Source organism: Peromyscus eremicus, chromosome 20 (genome assembly GCF_949786415.1).
Source record: "Peromyscus eremicus chromosome 20, PerEre_H2_v1, whole genome shotgun sequence".
Lineage (NCBI taxonomy): Eukaryota > Metazoa > Chordata > Mammalia > Rodentia > Cricetidae > Peromyscus > Peromyscus eremicus.
In genome coordinates, this window is record NC_081436.1 from 4,500,914 (window position 1) to 4,518,249 (window position 17,336).

Here is a 17,336-nt window from a genome sequence, read left to right on the forward strand (position 1 = left end):
GTTCAAGGCCAGCCTGGTCTATAGAGCAAGATCCAGGACAGGCACCAAAACTACACAGAGAAACCCTGTCTCGAAAACAAAAACAAAAACAAAAACAAAAACAAAAACAAAAACAAAACAAAACAAAAAGAAATAAGTCCAGGAAAAAAAGTCTAGACCACAACTGGAAAACCACAAGATCAAAAGTAAATGAATGATTAACAGGGCACAGACGAGATTATTAGGGTGAGATAAGATGAAAACTATAAAAACAGGCATCTTCTACTTTACAGGTTTCCATTTGTTTGTTTGTTTGAGAATGAGATCTTGTGTGTGGCCAGGCTGGCCTGGAAACTGTGGTGATCCTCCTGCCTTGCTTGGCCTCCCCGGTGCTGTGACTGCAGGGTGACCCAGCACACCTGGCTTCCTGCTTCACAGTTTCCATCTAGCAGTGTGTCATTTATTACACTGCTGGCTCAATGGATGGACCTATTCTAGAATTAATTGTCCTTTTCCCAAACATATTACCATTCAGGCCATTTCCAGAGCACTGTGAGCTCCCCCACTCAACCCCACACTGTGGCCAGAAGAAGTCGAACAAAGTAGAATGTTAAACACACTATAGATTTTTAAGTTTCCCACTGTGTAGTTAGAAGGGGGTTAGTGAATGGCTGACCGTATTTATAAGCGAACACTGCACTAACGAGGGGTCATATGCAACTTCTCTTTCTTACCAGCTCTGCAGTTCAGCAAAGGCTTGTTTCATCTTCTTAATGGATGCATCCATCTCTTCTTTAACTACAACTCGATATCGCGCAAGAGATACTGTGCAGCGCTGGAGGTCTTTCACAGACTTCTCAATATTAGAACCTTGGAGAGAGAAAAATATTATTTTAAAAAGGAACATGTAAATTAAAAGTTGGACCTCAATGTTTTAAGTAAACATCATATGTACTGAGACTATAAGCCAAATGATGACCCTTTCCAACAAAAGAAACTGTTTTTCAAATTTTGTTTATTTTTAAATTAAGTATCTTAATGAAAATGAAGTAACAAGAAGTGGATTTACCCTCCCACATTAAACAACTGACACATAACACAGATGAAGTAGATGAAATAATGGCTCCAGGCAATGGACAGTAGACAGTACTTCCCCTGAAAAAGCCGAGACAAGTGAAACGAGGCCTATGACTGCCCCACCTGACTGTCGGCAGTTTCTAAACTGCAACAGAGAGAGAAGAAACCCCAAGCCTGGCAGTCCCAACTAAATACACAGAGAGGCTAAGGCTAGAGTTCTCCAGATGGAGCATACAGAAACCTACACAGAAATGAAGCAGTAACAGGTAGACAGATCCCTACAAGTCTCGGCACCAGCCAGGGCTAGGCATGAGGACATCCCCAAGTCAGCAAAGGAGCGGACGACGGCCAGGCTTCACCCAGGCCAGGACAGTTCGCACATACTAGGGAAACAGAAAGACCTCACAACACACACAGCAGGCTGCCTGGAAGGAGCCTGCCCCAACAGTGAAGCAAAATGAACTCTAGTCTCAAGGTCGCTCTCTTCTAATCTCACAGGACTCAGAAGCTTCACAAGGTTTTCACAAAACTGAGTCACAGAACAGACACAGAATACTGAAAGAAATTCAAATATCTAGGAATCAACAAAGAAAAATGTACAATATTTGGATTCCACTAAAAATAATCATCAGGCATATAAAAATGGAAAAATATATTTAAAAATAAAACATGATCACCTATGAATAGAAAACCACCAGAAACAGATGCAGAAATGACACATGCTAGAATCGAGCATGAAAGACATCCATCAAAGGATGGATGAATAGCCCAACTTTGTGCCAATATTTTGTAAAACAGCCATTAGAAGTGGTACGTAAAAAATTTCCTAAATTTATAATTTATTATTATATGGATGATATTTTATTAGCTGACTCAAATGCAGATACTTTAGAAAGAATGTTTGAAGAAGTAAAGAAAATTTTGCCTTGCTGGGGTTTACAAATTGCCCCTGAAAAGATACAAAGAGGAGATTCTATTAATTATTTAGGATATAAAACAGAACTTCAAAAAATTAGACCTCAAAAGGTGCAAATTAGGAGAGATAGACTATAGACTCTTAATGACTTTCAAAGATTATTTGGAGACATTTCTCATCTAAGAACTATTGTTGGGGTAAAAAATGATGAACTGAATAATTTGTTTAAAACCTTAGAAGGTGATAAGGACTTGAACAGTCCAAGAGAATTATCACCTGAAGCTGAGAAAGAATTGGCCTTGGTAGAAAAGAAAGTACATGAAGGGCATGTAGATCGTATTGATCCAAAGCTGGATTGCATTTTGGTTATTTTACCTTCTAGGCATTCTCCAACAGGAATATTACTGCAAAGGGAAGATATTATATTAGAATGGATATTTTTACCAAATAAACCAAATAAAAAATTAAAAACTTATGTAGAAAAATCTCTGACTTGATTTGGAAAGGAAAATTGAGACTTCGTCAGTTAGCAGGAATAGACCCAGCAGAAATTGTTGTACCTTTAACAAAGGAGGATATTGAAAAATTATGGATAGAAAATGAAGCTTGGCAAAAAGCTTGTAGTAATTTTTTGGGAGAAATTAACAGCAAATATCCCAAAAGCAATAGAACTGATCTTATAAAGAGAGCTGATTGGATCTTGCCTCGAATTGTGAGGAAAAAACCCATATCTGGAGTTCATACATTTTATACAGATGCCAACAAACAAGGAAAGGCAGGTTACAAATCAGAAAATTTAAGTAAAGTGGTTCAAAGTCCTTATAATTCAGTTCAAAAATCAGAATTGTATGCTATTCTGTTGGTATTAATGGATTTTTCAGAACCTCTCAATGTAGTAACTGACTCTCAGTATGCTGAAAGAGTAGTATTACATATTGAGACTGCAGAATTTATCCACGATACTTCAGAATTAACTTTATTATTTATTCAATTACAAGATACAATCAGAAAAAGGAGTCATCCTTTATATATAACTCACATCCGATCCCATACTGGTCTGCCAGGCCCTCTAGCACAAGGCAATGATGAGATTGATAAATTATTGATAGGAAATGTGCTGGAGGCCTCAGAATTTCATAAAAAACATCATGTAAACAGTAAAGGTTTAAAAAAGGATTTTTCCATAACCTGGCAACAAGCCAAAGAAATAGTAAAGAAATGTCCTACTTGTTCCTTCTACAATCAAACGCCATTACCAGCAGGATGTAACCCAAAGGGTACTCAGAGGAATGAAATCTGGCAGATGGACGTGTTTCACTTTGCAGAATTTGGAAAATTGAAATATGTACACCACACTATTGATACTTATTCAGGATTTCAATGGGCAACTGCTTTGAGTTCTGAAAAAGCTGATTCTGTAATCACTCATTTGCTAGAAGTTATGGCCATTATGGGTATACCTGCACAAATCAAAACTGATAATGCTCCATCATATGTCTCTGTTAAAATGAAACAGCTTTTTGCTTATTATAATATAAACCATATTACAGGTATACCACATAATCCTACAGGTCAAGCAGTTATAGAAAGATCAAACAGAACTCTAAAGGATATGCTAAATAAACAGGAGTAACAAAAACCCCCAGAAATAGACTACATAATGCTCTATTAACTTTGAATTTTCTCAATGCCAATGAGAAAGGAACAACAGCTGCAGAGAGACATTGGATAATAGAAAAAACTACAGAATTAAATCAACCTATATACTTTAAGGATGTGCTGACCTCAGAATGGAAACCAGAATATGTATTACATTGGGGACGAGGTTTTGCTTTTATTTCTACAGGAGAAGATAAGCTGTGGGTACCATCAAAATTGATAAAGGTTCGATTTGAACAAGAGAGACCTTTTAATTAGAGGAGGTGATAGTTCATCAACTATCATGAACATCCAATTTAAACTAACTTACACCAGTAACATATATCTTTTCATTTAATCAGATAGTAACTTGCCAAAAAGGAACATCCCCAAAAAACCTTGGGGAAAGGTTTTTGTTTTTGTCTTTTAGGAGAATGAAGGTTAAGGAATTTGAAGAACACTGGACAAATGAGACAACTGAAGAAAAGGGACAAATCGTCTATCCTAAGAAACAGAGTGAAATGGCGATGGGTATGTTATCTAAAAAATTTTATGTCTTCCTAAATGTTTGTTTCTGCTTTTCTTTAAAGATTTAACACTATTTAACTTCTAATAGTCCCAGTTCAATTAAAATTTAAAGCTGACTTTGGAGTTGGAGAATGGCTCGCTCCTTCTTTAAACTCAAGCATGTTGTTAAAAGGAAAATGCAAACTCCCTGTATCATGCCAGAGGAAAAGAGCCATCTTCTGCTATGGGACAGGAGAAAAGCCAAATTAATTAAGGGACTATTCTATTACTAATCTCAAATCTTTGATTCTATTCTGATTCTTTAAACTTTTCTTAAAGTATGAAATTTATATCAAAATTTACAAGATTAATATATATAGATATATATACATTTTAAACTTTGTTAAGATATGAATGGTCATATAGAGCACTAACTAATTCTAAAAAGCCGCATATATAGTCTTTGTGTTCGAGTCTCTTATCAGTTTTTTGCAGGAAATCACGGTCAGGCCTAACATCAACTGAAGTCTCCAGGAAGATGGGGCCCCACAACAACAACAATTCCACGTGGACAATAATAACATCACTAAGCTGACAAACATCATCTACAGATCAGCTTTGAACTACAAAGTGCTCAGAGCAATTTTGAGAGCGCTAGCTGAGATGATCCAGTCTCAAAGACTACTTGAATAAGGATTTGAGATAAACCCTGAACTTTGGCATTATACACAGACTGGATAACGAAGGATATAGTTACCTTTCCTAGAATTTGACAATTAACCTAAAATTTTTCTTTCAGGATAAAGATAACTTCGCCCATACCCAGCAGGAAGCAATTTCAAGAATACGACGCCCACATTCCTAAAGAGGTGGTGTGGGGTGGTTGGTTTTTTTGGTCTTTTAGGTCTTTTAATGGGTTTTGGGTCTGGGATAATTTTCATTGATTAGGGGGGTTGGTTACAAGTTGTTGTAAAGGGTGAGGAAAAGGGCTAAGCAAAGGAGATTAGATTTAAGGTTCTTATTAAAAAAAAAAAAGAGAGAAAGAAAGAAAGAAAAAAAAGTAAATACTTTACATTGGATTGGATTGTTTTATACTGTATACAAATTATATATATTGAAATTGATATTATTAGAAAATGCTATATGTATATTTCTAATTGTACCGTTCATTTAACAATGTAATGCAATTTTCTAATCCTTGAATGTTGTTATTACCAACTATTAGGATATAAAGAAATGAAAGTTAGTAGTTAGACATTATAATAGAACTTGTAGTTATATTAGGTATGTTTTCAAGATTGAGTAGATATATTTTAGATAGACAGGTTATCTTCAAACCCTTCAGAGATCTACAGAATATGGCATTTAAAATGTTTTAATAACTTAGAAAATTTTTCTTTTTTGTTATGACTATGAGACATGTCGGCTCCTGACAGTACCAATCTACTTCAGAGAAAATATGGGCATTGAAAAAACTGTAATTGGAGTTAACTTTCATTGTAGCAAAAGTTAGCCACTGGACAACAAAGTATCCTCGAATCAACTGCTGACGAACAGGACAGACAAGACACGAAACAAAGGACTACTGATTCTTGTCAAAACAAGTGTGGTTATGGCTTTATCAAAAGGCATCTTCTGAGGCCAGGACAATATGGCACCATCCATGAAGTGGCCTTCGTAATCCGGGAAAGGTACAGTGCCCTTTTCTTCGAAGGAAGCTGAACAGGCAGTGGGCCGATGGCTTCTGATGTGCAATGAGGAGGTAGCTGAAACAGTTATTCTTGAAGAGTAATTAAGCTCACACCTCTCAACAGAAGAATGGCATTTAATAGAGGGATGTGGAGAAGAACGGGATGCTGAAATGAAGCCACATACACACATAGCCAAGAAGAATGGACAGCTGAATTAAAAAAACATCAACAATTTCCAGAATTTAAAATCCTGAATCATGACATGAAACTAGTGGAATTCAGGTATTTCTGGTATATAGACTGCTCTCACCCAATGTGAGGTTGAACTGTTGACCTTGTGTACATTCTACTTCACAAATGAGTCTGTCAGATACACTAAGCCTATAGGCTGAAGATGATGCCCCAACACTGCGGAGAAACCTCAGATGATTGTCCAGGCAGCTGGCTGTTTCTGTCAACTCACAAGTTTTTGGAAGTTGCTTGCATATACTTCCTGTTTTTATTTTTTTTGTTAGCTAATACTATTTCCTTCTTGGGTCTCTGAGGGAGTTGAAGATTAGTTAGTTATAGTTGACGATTAATTAGGATAGAAAGTGAATTAGATACAATAGAATAGATAATGGAATTATTTTCTCTGAATTTGTCAAATACAAATGAACTAGACATTGTTTAGGTATTTATTACTTGTATATATTGTATATAGTTATTGTACTTTTGTATATAGTTTTTCTTATGTTAGTTATAAGCTTTTTCTTTTTTCCTTTTTATTAAAATAGAAAAGGGGAAATATGGTGATATTTTATTTGTATTAAAATGTTATTTGTATGTTAATAAATAAAGTTGCCCGGGGGTCAGAGCTATTAGCAAGCCATAGGAAAGCAGGGCAGTGGTGGTGTATACTTGTAATCCCAGCACTTGGTATGCAGAGCTGGGTAAGTCTCTGTGTGTTCAGGGATACAGCCATTATTGGACACACATGCCTTTAATCTCAATACCAAGCAAGGAAAACCTGGAGGCCTATACAGACAGGCCATGACGAGGCAGTCATGTGGTTGGGTTTACAACCAATGAGAAGGCAGAACAGGAACACTATATAAAGACATTAACACAGGGGTAGTGAGTTCGGAGAGGTAGGACCACTGCAGGAGGAAGGGTAAGGTTTTAGCTCTTAGCTCTGACCTCTTGGCTTTCTTCTTTGCATTGGTTCTGTGTCTCTTATTTAATAAGAAGGTTGGTTGCATCTACACCACCAGAAACAGATGCAGAAATGACACATGCTAGAATCGAGCATGAAAGACATCCATCAAAAGCTGAGGATTTGGGCTGGAAGATGGCTCGGTGGTTAAGAGCACTGGCTGCTATTCCAGAGGACCCAGGTTTGACTCCCAGCACCCACATGGCAGCTTGTAACTGTCTGTAACTCCAGTTCCAGAGGATCGTGCGCTCTCTTCTGGCCACCATGGATACTAAGCATACAAATGGGGCACAGACATATATGCAGGCAAATTAACCACACACATAAATAAATTAAAAACAATTTTAAGCTGGGGACTTCAGGTCAGTGGTAGTGTTTGCCTGGCATGCCCTGGGCTTAATCCCTAGTACCATAAAAGAATACGTGTTTGAGGGGAGATATCAAACAACTATCAGACAAATACAGACACATGTTAAACAGAGATAGAGAAGACATTTCAAAACTCAACTGAACTTTCAGAAATGATCCAGGCCCACCAGAGTCCATCCTGTGTTTTCTGTTTCTCTCCCCTCTCATTTCTACCTAAGTCTCTTATCCCTCATTCCTCAAGAGTCCCTGGGGTAAATAAATGTGGGAGCTGGTCTCCCACACTCTCTAAATGAATGAATGAATGAATGAATGAATGAATGAATGTTGGCCGGGCGGTGGTGGCGCACGCCTTTAATCCCAGTACTCAGGAGGCAGAGCCAGGCGGATCTCTGTGAGTTCAAGGCCAGCCTGGTCTACAGAGCAAGTTCCAGAACAGCCAGGACTGTTACACAGAGAAACCCTGTCTTGAAAACAAACAAAATAAATAAATGTTTTAAAACGTCATATGAAATAAATAAGTTAATAAATAAATAGCTACAACTTACGATGGTCCTCTATACGTCTCACTGTTCACTTGAGTGGACCACCAAGCTTAGATGTATAAAGTACAGATGGGCTCTTTAATAACTCTAATAACTAACTGTTCATTTAAATGATTAATATAACGTATAAGAAAACAAGAGTTGTTGGGTGTGGTGATGAATACCTTGAATCCCAGCTCTCCAGAGGCAGAGGCAGGTGGATTTCTGTGAATTTGAGGCCAGCCTAGTATACAAAGAGAATTCCAGGTCAGACAGAGCTACACAGTGAGACCCTGCCTGAAAACAAACAAAATACACACACACATAAAATTATTACTACTTGGTGCTAAGAACTATCTGTTGTTGAGATAAGGTCAACTGCCTAGCCTAGACGCTGTGGTCTTCCTTCCTCAGGCTCCTGAGTGCTAGGATTTCAGGTGTGTTCTAAGCACTACAACTCCCTGCCAAAATGACTATAATAGTCAAATTTTAAAAGCCAAGAGCTGGGGCTGGAGAGATGGCTCAGTAGGTAAAAACACTGGCTGCTCTTCCAGGGGACCCGGGTTCAATTCCCAGCACCCATATGGCAGCTCACAACTGTCTGTAACTCCAGTTCTGGGGGACCTGACACCCTCACACAGACATACATGCAGGTGAAACATCAATGCACATAAAATAAAAATAAACTATTAAAAAAAAGAAAATAATAAACTTGTTAAAAAAAGTCAATACCATGTACTTCAGAGGACATGCTCTGCTGGACTTGCGGAAGAGCACGGAGCTGGAGAGCAGTGAACATGCCCTGTTACACACAGGTTTCTCCTGTTGGCTCAGCCGGGAGAACAAACACAAGAAAGCAGCATCAACAGCTGCAGTGGTGAGCAGGGGACAGGTCAGTGTTCGCTAGGTCATCCTGGCGGGAGACTTTGCCTGCGACTCACACAAAGGTCCCTGTTGCTGTGTCAGGACACAGGCAGGGACCACAGCACAGACAGAAGGTCACCTGAGGCCTTCTGGGACTCCAGCTACAGGAGCGGCAGTCAACAGTTGTTTTTCTCTCTCCCAAGTGGGTCTTGGACTTACCTAGCTTTTTATTGGTAGAAGACAGCGGAACATTCTCCACTCCCAGACTTGACACCTGGGCTCCTGTGGTGGTTCTCGAGTGAGATTTGGCAGCATTCCGGGATTGCTGGGCATTCGGAATAGTGTGCGCAGTCAAAGATTTGGACTCAAAGTCAGAGACACCATTCTCCAGCACAGATCCTGTCCAAGAAAGAGGACAGTGGTTTGGAGCACAGTGTAGGGTGAATTATCTAAGCCATATTCAATACAGAAAGAAAGCAGATAAAAATATGTTAGACAAAGCCATGCCTATTAAAAAGGCTGTTAGCTTCCATAAGCTGCAATGTAGAAAAAATGTTTCATAATGTCTCAGGGGAAAAAATAATTTAAAAGCTTTAGAGAGTAGAGAGAGGACGGACTGGAAAACGAAAAGAGAATCTGTAAACAATGAACGGAATCCACTGGTTATCTTTGGTTTGGTTTGTTTGCAGTCAGGTATAATATTTTTTTCTCTGTATCTATTTTTTTTAAAAAAGTGTGAATTAACCAATAAAAGAACAGCTAAAAAGCAGAATAAAATTCTCACACTAGCATTCCCTTTATGAAACTTGATATACTAAAGCAGAGGGAATGAGACTAATCAACAAGTAACTTTTAAAAATGTAAGTAAGTTATATATTTAATCGCTTTATTATGTTGTGTGTAAGGGTTTTTGCCTGCATGTGTATCTGTATAGCACATGCAAGCAGTGCCCCCAGAGGCCAGAAGAGGGCCTCTGCCTCTCAAGTGCTGGGATTAAAGGCGTGAGCCACTATGCCTGGCTTCCAAACAAGTTATTTTTAAAAGAGAAACAGACTCCTCAGCCCTTAACAAAACTGTTAACAAATAAATGTACAAAATATATGATTTCTAACTATTATCTAACCTTAATTCTTTACCAGAAAACAAATGTAGGGAGGCTGGAGAGATGGCTCCACAGTTAAGAACACTGGCTGCTGCTCTAGAAGAAAACCTAGATTCAGTTCCCAGCACTTTACACGGCAGCTCACAACCATTTGTAATCCCAATCCGGGGGATTCAGCACCCTCTTCTGGCCTCCACGGGCACCAGGCACACATGTGGTGCACGGATACACATGCAGGCAAAACACTCATACATACCAAATAAATCAATCTAAAAACAACTTTAAAAAAGAAAACAAATATTGGACTATAAAGCAATCTTTTAAAAGACGACAAAAATCTAGTTGTTAAGAAAGCTATTACTGCAATTAATACTACATATTCCTAAAATATTTTTACCTATGTTCTTTCTGAACTAAAGACTGCTCAACTAATTCCACCCACACTGTGCTCTAAAACACCACCTTTCTTGGACAGGATCTGTTCTGGAGAATAGAGTCTTTAGTAACATTCCTTAGACATTCCTGAGAACAACATCATAATCTCATCATCATTTTAAAAGATCTTTAAAAAGGCACCCCTCTGTTATTCAATGTCAGAAGTATTAGTACTATATATTTTAGAGAAAATTTTGAGACAAAGGAACAAGAATTCTACTTTTTAAAGGTCTTTAGTAAGTTACTATTAATACTATAAAGTAAATACTATAAAGTAAAAGACCAATTATACTTAATGTAATGATAAGTGTCTCAACTAGGAGACCCCTCCCACCCATTTTTTGAGTGAATTAACTTCCCAAAATCTGTCTTAAACAAACAAACAAACCAAAAAACTCACCGGTTCTATCCAGTGTATCTGGTGTGGCAAACTCAGGATATTCCAATTCTCTGGCATCTATTGAAAGTGTCTCCAAACCTTCACTGAGTGAGTCCACAGACTCGGCATCATTGATGGCACCGTTAACATGATAGCCATTAATGCCACCTTTCTCTGAAGATGCAGGCTGATCCTCTTGAATGGGCACCGACTTACTGGAGTCTGGGGCACTGCTATTTGCTTCTGATGCAGGTTTTGGTTTGCTTTTCTTCTTTTTGTTCTAAGGTTATCAAAGATTTGAAAAAAGAAAAGAAAAAGCAGACCCTCCAATACAACTCAAAGAGGTAACTAACTCCAGCTACAAAACAAGTCAGGGTTACCAATTCTGTACACATTCTTCTAGAAATTGAAGATAATTTTGTTTATGTTGAACTAATGACAAAAATACTTTACTATGTAAAACTACATTTTGAATGAACTCAAAAGATTTTTCATAGCAAAACCTATCTTTTTATTTATTTTTATTTTATGTGCATTGGTATTTTGCCTGCATGTATGTCTGTGAGACAGTGTCAGATCTTGGAGTTACAGTTGTGAGCTGCCATGCAGGTGTTGGGAATTGAACCCAGGTCCTCTGGAAGAGCAGTAAGTGCTCTTAACCACTGAGCCATCTCTCCAGCCCTGAAAAACCTATCTTAAGCAAAATAAAAAGTTACAAAAAGTAAACAAAAAAAAGTGTAACATTTTGAAAATGAAATATAAACAGAGCTCTAAATAACCACAATAACCCAATAGAGAAAAAAATATAATCTATAAATAATTTAATGAAGTATAACCTCAGTCCAATAATTGACAAATAATGAAACCCGCACTGCAGAATGGTTTTTCAGCTACTAGATTAGCAAAAGCCAAAGAGTTTAATGACAGAAAGTTTAATGTTCCACTCAACAGGCAGCTTTGACTGCTCTGGAAATAAACAGACATTTTTATAAACATTAGTGTGAGTGAAAATCTAGTAATGCTTTTGAAAGTTACAGATGCACACACCTTTCAACCAGCAATTCTAATACTAGCAATTTATCCTGGCCAGGACTGACAAGTGTAGACAAGATGATTCATCACAGCACTGTTACATTAATATTAATAAAGACGGAGAAGCCATGCAAATATAGGTCAGTGGGGAACTTACACATTTCAGGCTCAGTTACACGGAACGTGCAAAGAAGGAAGTATGTATTTGTAATTGTTTATGTGAAGAAAGTATCTTGGAAGCTCTATGAAAAATTAATAAGAGCTTGGAGTTGTAGCTCAGTGGTAGAGCACTTGCCTAGCATGCACAAGGTCCTAGGTTTGATCCCCAATGCCAAAAACCAAACCTAAATAAACAAACAAACAAACTGATAACACTGACTGACTGGGGAAGAGAGACGAGAAAACGCTGTTTCAGGTATTAACATTTATACCTTGGAAACCTGAGCCGTGGGAATAAAAAGGTCTTCGTCTCTGTTACGCTGGCAACACTCAGCTCTAGTCCTAAAGCTGGACGGGTAAACCAGGCAGTTCTCCCGCCAGGCCTTTGGAGGGCCCTGTCCAGCAGGACAACTCCTGAATGTGGCGTTCAGTTTTCTCCCAGGTTATTTCACATATGCACGTAACAGCTCACAATCACGTCGTACTAGGCTAGTCGGAGAGTTAGGTGTAACGGAGTCAAGCACTAGAAAGTAGCAGACTGCATCTACTCTCCTCCACCAGAGCAGGCCACACTCACACCTTTGCAACTATGCGCATGTCTTGTGTTAATCACAACATATTCTGAGGTCAAGGAATTATGACACTGGTGTCTTCTAGAACATTCAAAGTACGTATGCTGGGTGAAATCAGCGAAACAAATATGAACAGCAGCAGGCACAGAAAGCTTCATGAGAACCTCAACAGTGTACGTGCCTCCGGAAAAAATTCTCGAAGGTTAATAAAGCCAAAGCTGGCTTGGTCAAGAAATCATTTCAGGGCTGGCAAGACTTCTCGGTGGGTAAAGGCTCTTCCACACAGCCTGACAACCTGAACTCAATCCCTGGAGCCCGATTACCCAAAGTTGATCTCTGTACTGTGGCACTTACACACCTACACTTACACACATACACAACACAATAATGAAATGTAAAAGAAAGCATTTCAGAACACAACACTAACTTAAATGAAGAATACTCCTAACAGAGTTGGTACTTAATTAAAATTCACACTTCAGCATCCTTAAAGGAGCTACCCCTGTGGCACAGAGCTGTGGCAAGAATTCTGAACTCAACTAGTATCCCGTGAAGGAAGAAATTTGATTTTAAATGGATATAAGTAAGGGATTAAGAACAAATATGTTAGGCATTATAATGAGAATATGTATGTATTAGGATTACAGTATTATTTTACTTTTGTTGTCTTTTTTTGTTCCACCAGGGTTGTGTAGTCCACATGGCCTTGAACTCCTGACCCTCCTGTCTCAGTCTTCTAAGTGCCAGGATCACAGGCATGTGCCACCATATCTACATTTTCCTACTTTATAGATGAGCAAACTAAAGTTAAACAACACCCTCAGCTCACAAGACCAGATGAAGCAGAACAGGACAGAAATCCAGTTCTGACTGGCTCTGAAGCCCAAATGCCTTCCACTCTTTAACATGTAACATCAGATGTCTCAGGAGGCGCACAGCCTGAAGAAAGCAAAATACGGGTTGGTAAGATGGCGGCGGTACACGTGACAGTCAAGTCTGGCAACCTGAATTCCAGCCCAGAGAGCACGTGAAGGTGAAAGGAGAGAACTGACTCCACAAAGCTACCCTATGACTCTGGGAGTATGCATATGCAAACATACAAACAATAAATAAATATCAACAGAAGGATAAAGTGTTTATAGAAGCAAAAGCTGCCCTCTGGCTTTAAGTCAAAATTCTCTACTACTCGGGACTATAACACAGTAGTCTGACCTGAAGATCTCAACTGTTTCAGCTAATCTAGGAAACAAATCCTGCTGGCAACCAGTCACCTTCCCCGTGCTCATCTCTCTTGCTCTCGCTCTCGCCCTCCCCCTCCCCACGCCTGCCTGTTTCTACTCTAGTCTAGGGCACTCCCAGGCCTGCACCCACAAACAACACTTCCTGCCTCCAACCACAGGGGTATACTGTGATACTCTGAAATACAGCAGGGGCTCATTGTCAAAAACAGCATTTTTGAGACGGTAAACAGAAAGCATATGTAAACTTCTTCTTTCAAATATTATGGACTAAATGGATGAGCTGGCTGTGACATCTTATTCAGTGATCACCAGGGTAGATTTGGCTAGGCATGTGTCCCCCCTCTCCAGCCACAATGTTCTTCTGCTGGAACCTCCAAAGAAGCTCTTAAATATTACCTAATATTCTTTAAAACCTTTTTTTTTTAAGATTTATTTATTTATTATGTATACAGTGTTCTGCCTGCATGTATGCCTGTACCCCAGAAGAAGGCACCAGATCTCAATACAGATGGTTGTGAACCACCATGTGAGTGCTGGGAATTGAACTCAGGACCTCTGGGAGAGCAGCCAGTGCTTTTAACCTCTGAGCCACCTCTCCAGTCCCTATAAGTTTTTTGTTTGTTTGTTTTCGAGACAGGGTTTCTCTGTGTAGTTTTGGTGCCTGTCCTGGATCTCACTCTGTAGACCAGGCTGGCCTTGAACTCACAGAGATCCACCTGGCTCGGCCCCCCAAGTGTCTTAAAGGCGTGCGCCACCACTGCCCGGCTCTTTAAAACCTTTTTTAAATTTATGTGGAGTGCTTTGCCATCTTACACTTATGTGCACCTAATGCTGTGGAGGTCCAAAGAGGTCCCAATCCCCTGGACCTGGAGTCTAACATGGTGAGCTGCCGTGTGGAGCCAGGAACTGCACCCAGGTCCTCTGCAAGAGCAGTGTGCTACTCTAACCTGCTAAGCCATCTTGCCAGCCCCTAAAGCCTAATTTGAAAAAAAAAAAAACAATATAAATATCATGATCTTACATGTAATTTATTTTTACCTTTTTCTTGCCTGTTACTATCCATTCTTTGAGTACTTCACTGGCACTACCTGAAAAAGAAATCAAACAGAGATTTCCTCTTGTGCCACACACAAGGTCAAGGAGGAATCAGTGCATTTCCTAATTGCTAGTTATTGTGGTAAGACAACCATGTCATGTTTCAGCTACACTGAGGTCTCCTGGTCATTTAAGATTCTTTATCGAAACATCTTGGTCTGAACACAAAGACTAGTCTTCACCTAAATGTGCCGTCTTCTCCCTCCATGTTACATACCGTCTTGACTGTGGTATTTGGGAAGAGCTGCACCCGACACCAGACTCAAACCCTAACATTATAAAGAAAACATGACGATAGAGAAATGCTCTGTAGACTTTGACTTGTTTTTCCTATCCTTGCAAATCCAGGAAAAGGCAGCAGAGAGCCTTGATCTGACACCACTCTGCTCAAAGGCAAGATAGCTTAAGAAGTTTAAAACACTATTAACTCTACAAATCTAAGGAGTTGAACAAGGCTTTCGTTTTCTATCGAACATAGAGAAAACACAAGGAAACTGAATTCATACATTTAAGTCACCTGCCAGAACCAAACTGAATCATAGTGAGTTTGTCCTTGAATTGGTCATCTGTTCCTGGGCCACTGAGTTACTCCTTTGCAATAACCACTTAAATGACTTTGTCCAATTCCATCAAATCCCTTATGCCATCAGCTGCATAGTTTGTTTGGGGGGGGGGGTCTCACTATATAGTAAGAGACTGGCCTGTAACCCACTATATAAGCAAAGCTGGCCCCAAGTCACAGCCCTCTTGCCTTCCCGCTCCAATACTGGGATTACGCAATGCGCCACCACACTTGGTCTGATTTCTTTTTTTTTTTGGTTTTTCGAGACAGGGTTTCTTTGTGTAGCTTTGCGCCTTTCCTGGAACTCACTTGGTAGCCCAGGCTGGCCTCGAACTCACAGAGATCCGCCTGGCTCTGCCTCCCGAGTGCTGGGATTAAAGGCGTGCGCCACCACTGCCCGGCTTGGTCTGATTTCTTAAACGCTAGTGGAGAACACTTTTAATAACAAAGGAGTTTTCTGAGTTTGTCTCTTACTGGCCCTCACAGTAACACAAGATGACAGTACACCATACTGTCATCAGACTGTAAACTATGGCTCAGGTTCCAAAGTCTAAACTCGAGACAGAATTACCTTCCATGAATGCTTGTACTGTTTTGTCCACACAATTATCAAAGTGCTGCAGAACCAGGATGATTTCATTGTTGCTCTTATTAGGAACTATTGCACGCACTGCGTTTATCTGCAAAAGATGACAGGGTCATTTAATTCTAACATGAGTAGGTCACTGGCCAGCTGAAGTGTGTCAGGGAGAATAACAGTGTCGTTTCACTCTCAGCAATATTGTCACTCTGTAATGTCAGTAAGAACACACACAACCATCGCACTGGGAATAGTAAATAGACAAATGGTAACACCACATGAAAACTTAATTTCAAAATTTAACAAGGCAGAAAATTTTTAGAAATAGAATGGCACCATTCAGATGGTCAGTGAATAAAAGCATTTACAGTGCTGGGTGGTGGTGGCACACACCTTTAATCCCAGCGCTTGGTAGTTGGAAGCAGGCGGATCTCTGTGAGCTCAAGGCCAGCCTGGTCTACCAAGCAAGTTCCAGACATCCAGGACTGTTAAACAGAGAAACCTTGTCTCAAAAAAACAAAAACAACAAAAAGGTGTGGTATCACTTAGCTGTAGTTTCATTTACGTGCCAGCTATTAGTTTACCATCAGTAGGGGCTGGAGATGTGGCTCAGTGGTTAAGAGCACTGTCTCCTCATCCAGAGGACCTGGGTTCAATTCCCAGCACCCACATGGCAGTTCTTAACTGTCTGCAACTTCTGTTCCAGGGGATTCAACACCCTCACACAGATATACATACAGGCAAAACACCAGTGTGCATAAAATAAATAAATAAATAATTTAAAAAATAAAGTAAAAATTTCCATCAGTGGTTCTTCACTGTAAGCATACTATATTAGAAAATCTAATGAACCACTAACCCTAATAGCTTAGGTTTTTGTTTCTTTTAATGTCTGTGTTATGTATGTGTGAGTGTGGTATATATGATCAGATGTGTGTGGATACAAGTTCCCATGCACACTGTAGAAACCAGGGGACATTGGCGTTCTACTCTAGAACTCTCCACTTCATTCCCTTGGGACAGTCTCTCACTGAAGCTGGAGTGAGGCTGCCAGCAGCGGTCCAATGATGCTCCTGTCTCTGCCTCCCACAGTGCTGGGGCCACAGGTATACGCAGGTCTGTGCGTGGGTTCCGTGGATCTGAATTCAAGTCCTCATGCTTGCACAGCAGGGGTTCTCACCACAGAGACAAAACTTCTCCAGCCCAACAACTCAGATTTTTATATAGCACTATTCAAAACACTCTTACATTGTATCAATTAGCTGTATAAAACTCTACAGAGATAACTTACAGAGATAGTATCTGAGTTATTATAAGCTATTTGGGGTGTATAAAACATAACGAACAACCGGTAATAACCCAGCTTAATAAAACAAAACAAATGCAAAGAAAGTCCAATGGACAGCTACTAAATCCTTTTCT

At 39.5% G+C, this 17,336-nt stretch overlaps 1 protein-coding gene across 1 annotated transcript in view; it reads right to left on the minus strand.

Moving 5' to 3' along the window:
• Nucleotides 1–17,336, minus strand: part of Spats2 (spermatogenesis associated serine rich 2) — a 74,505-nt gene that overhangs the window by 26,330 nt on the left and 30,839 nt on the right. The window contains exons 4-8 of the mRNA XM_059246864.1: nucleotides 15,906–16,014; nucleotides 14,716–14,765; nucleotides 10,695–10,953; nucleotides 8,977–9,156; nucleotides 714–849 (exon numbers count right to left, since the gene is read on the minus strand). Coding sequence (XP_059102847.1) covers nucleotides 714–849; nucleotides 8,977–9,156; nucleotides 10,695–10,953; nucleotides 14,716–14,765; nucleotides 15,906–16,014 — 734 coding nt within the window. The remainder of the gene's footprint in view (nucleotides 1–713; nucleotides 850–8,976; nucleotides 9,157–10,694; nucleotides 10,954–14,715; nucleotides 14,766–15,905; nucleotides 16,015–17,336) is intronic.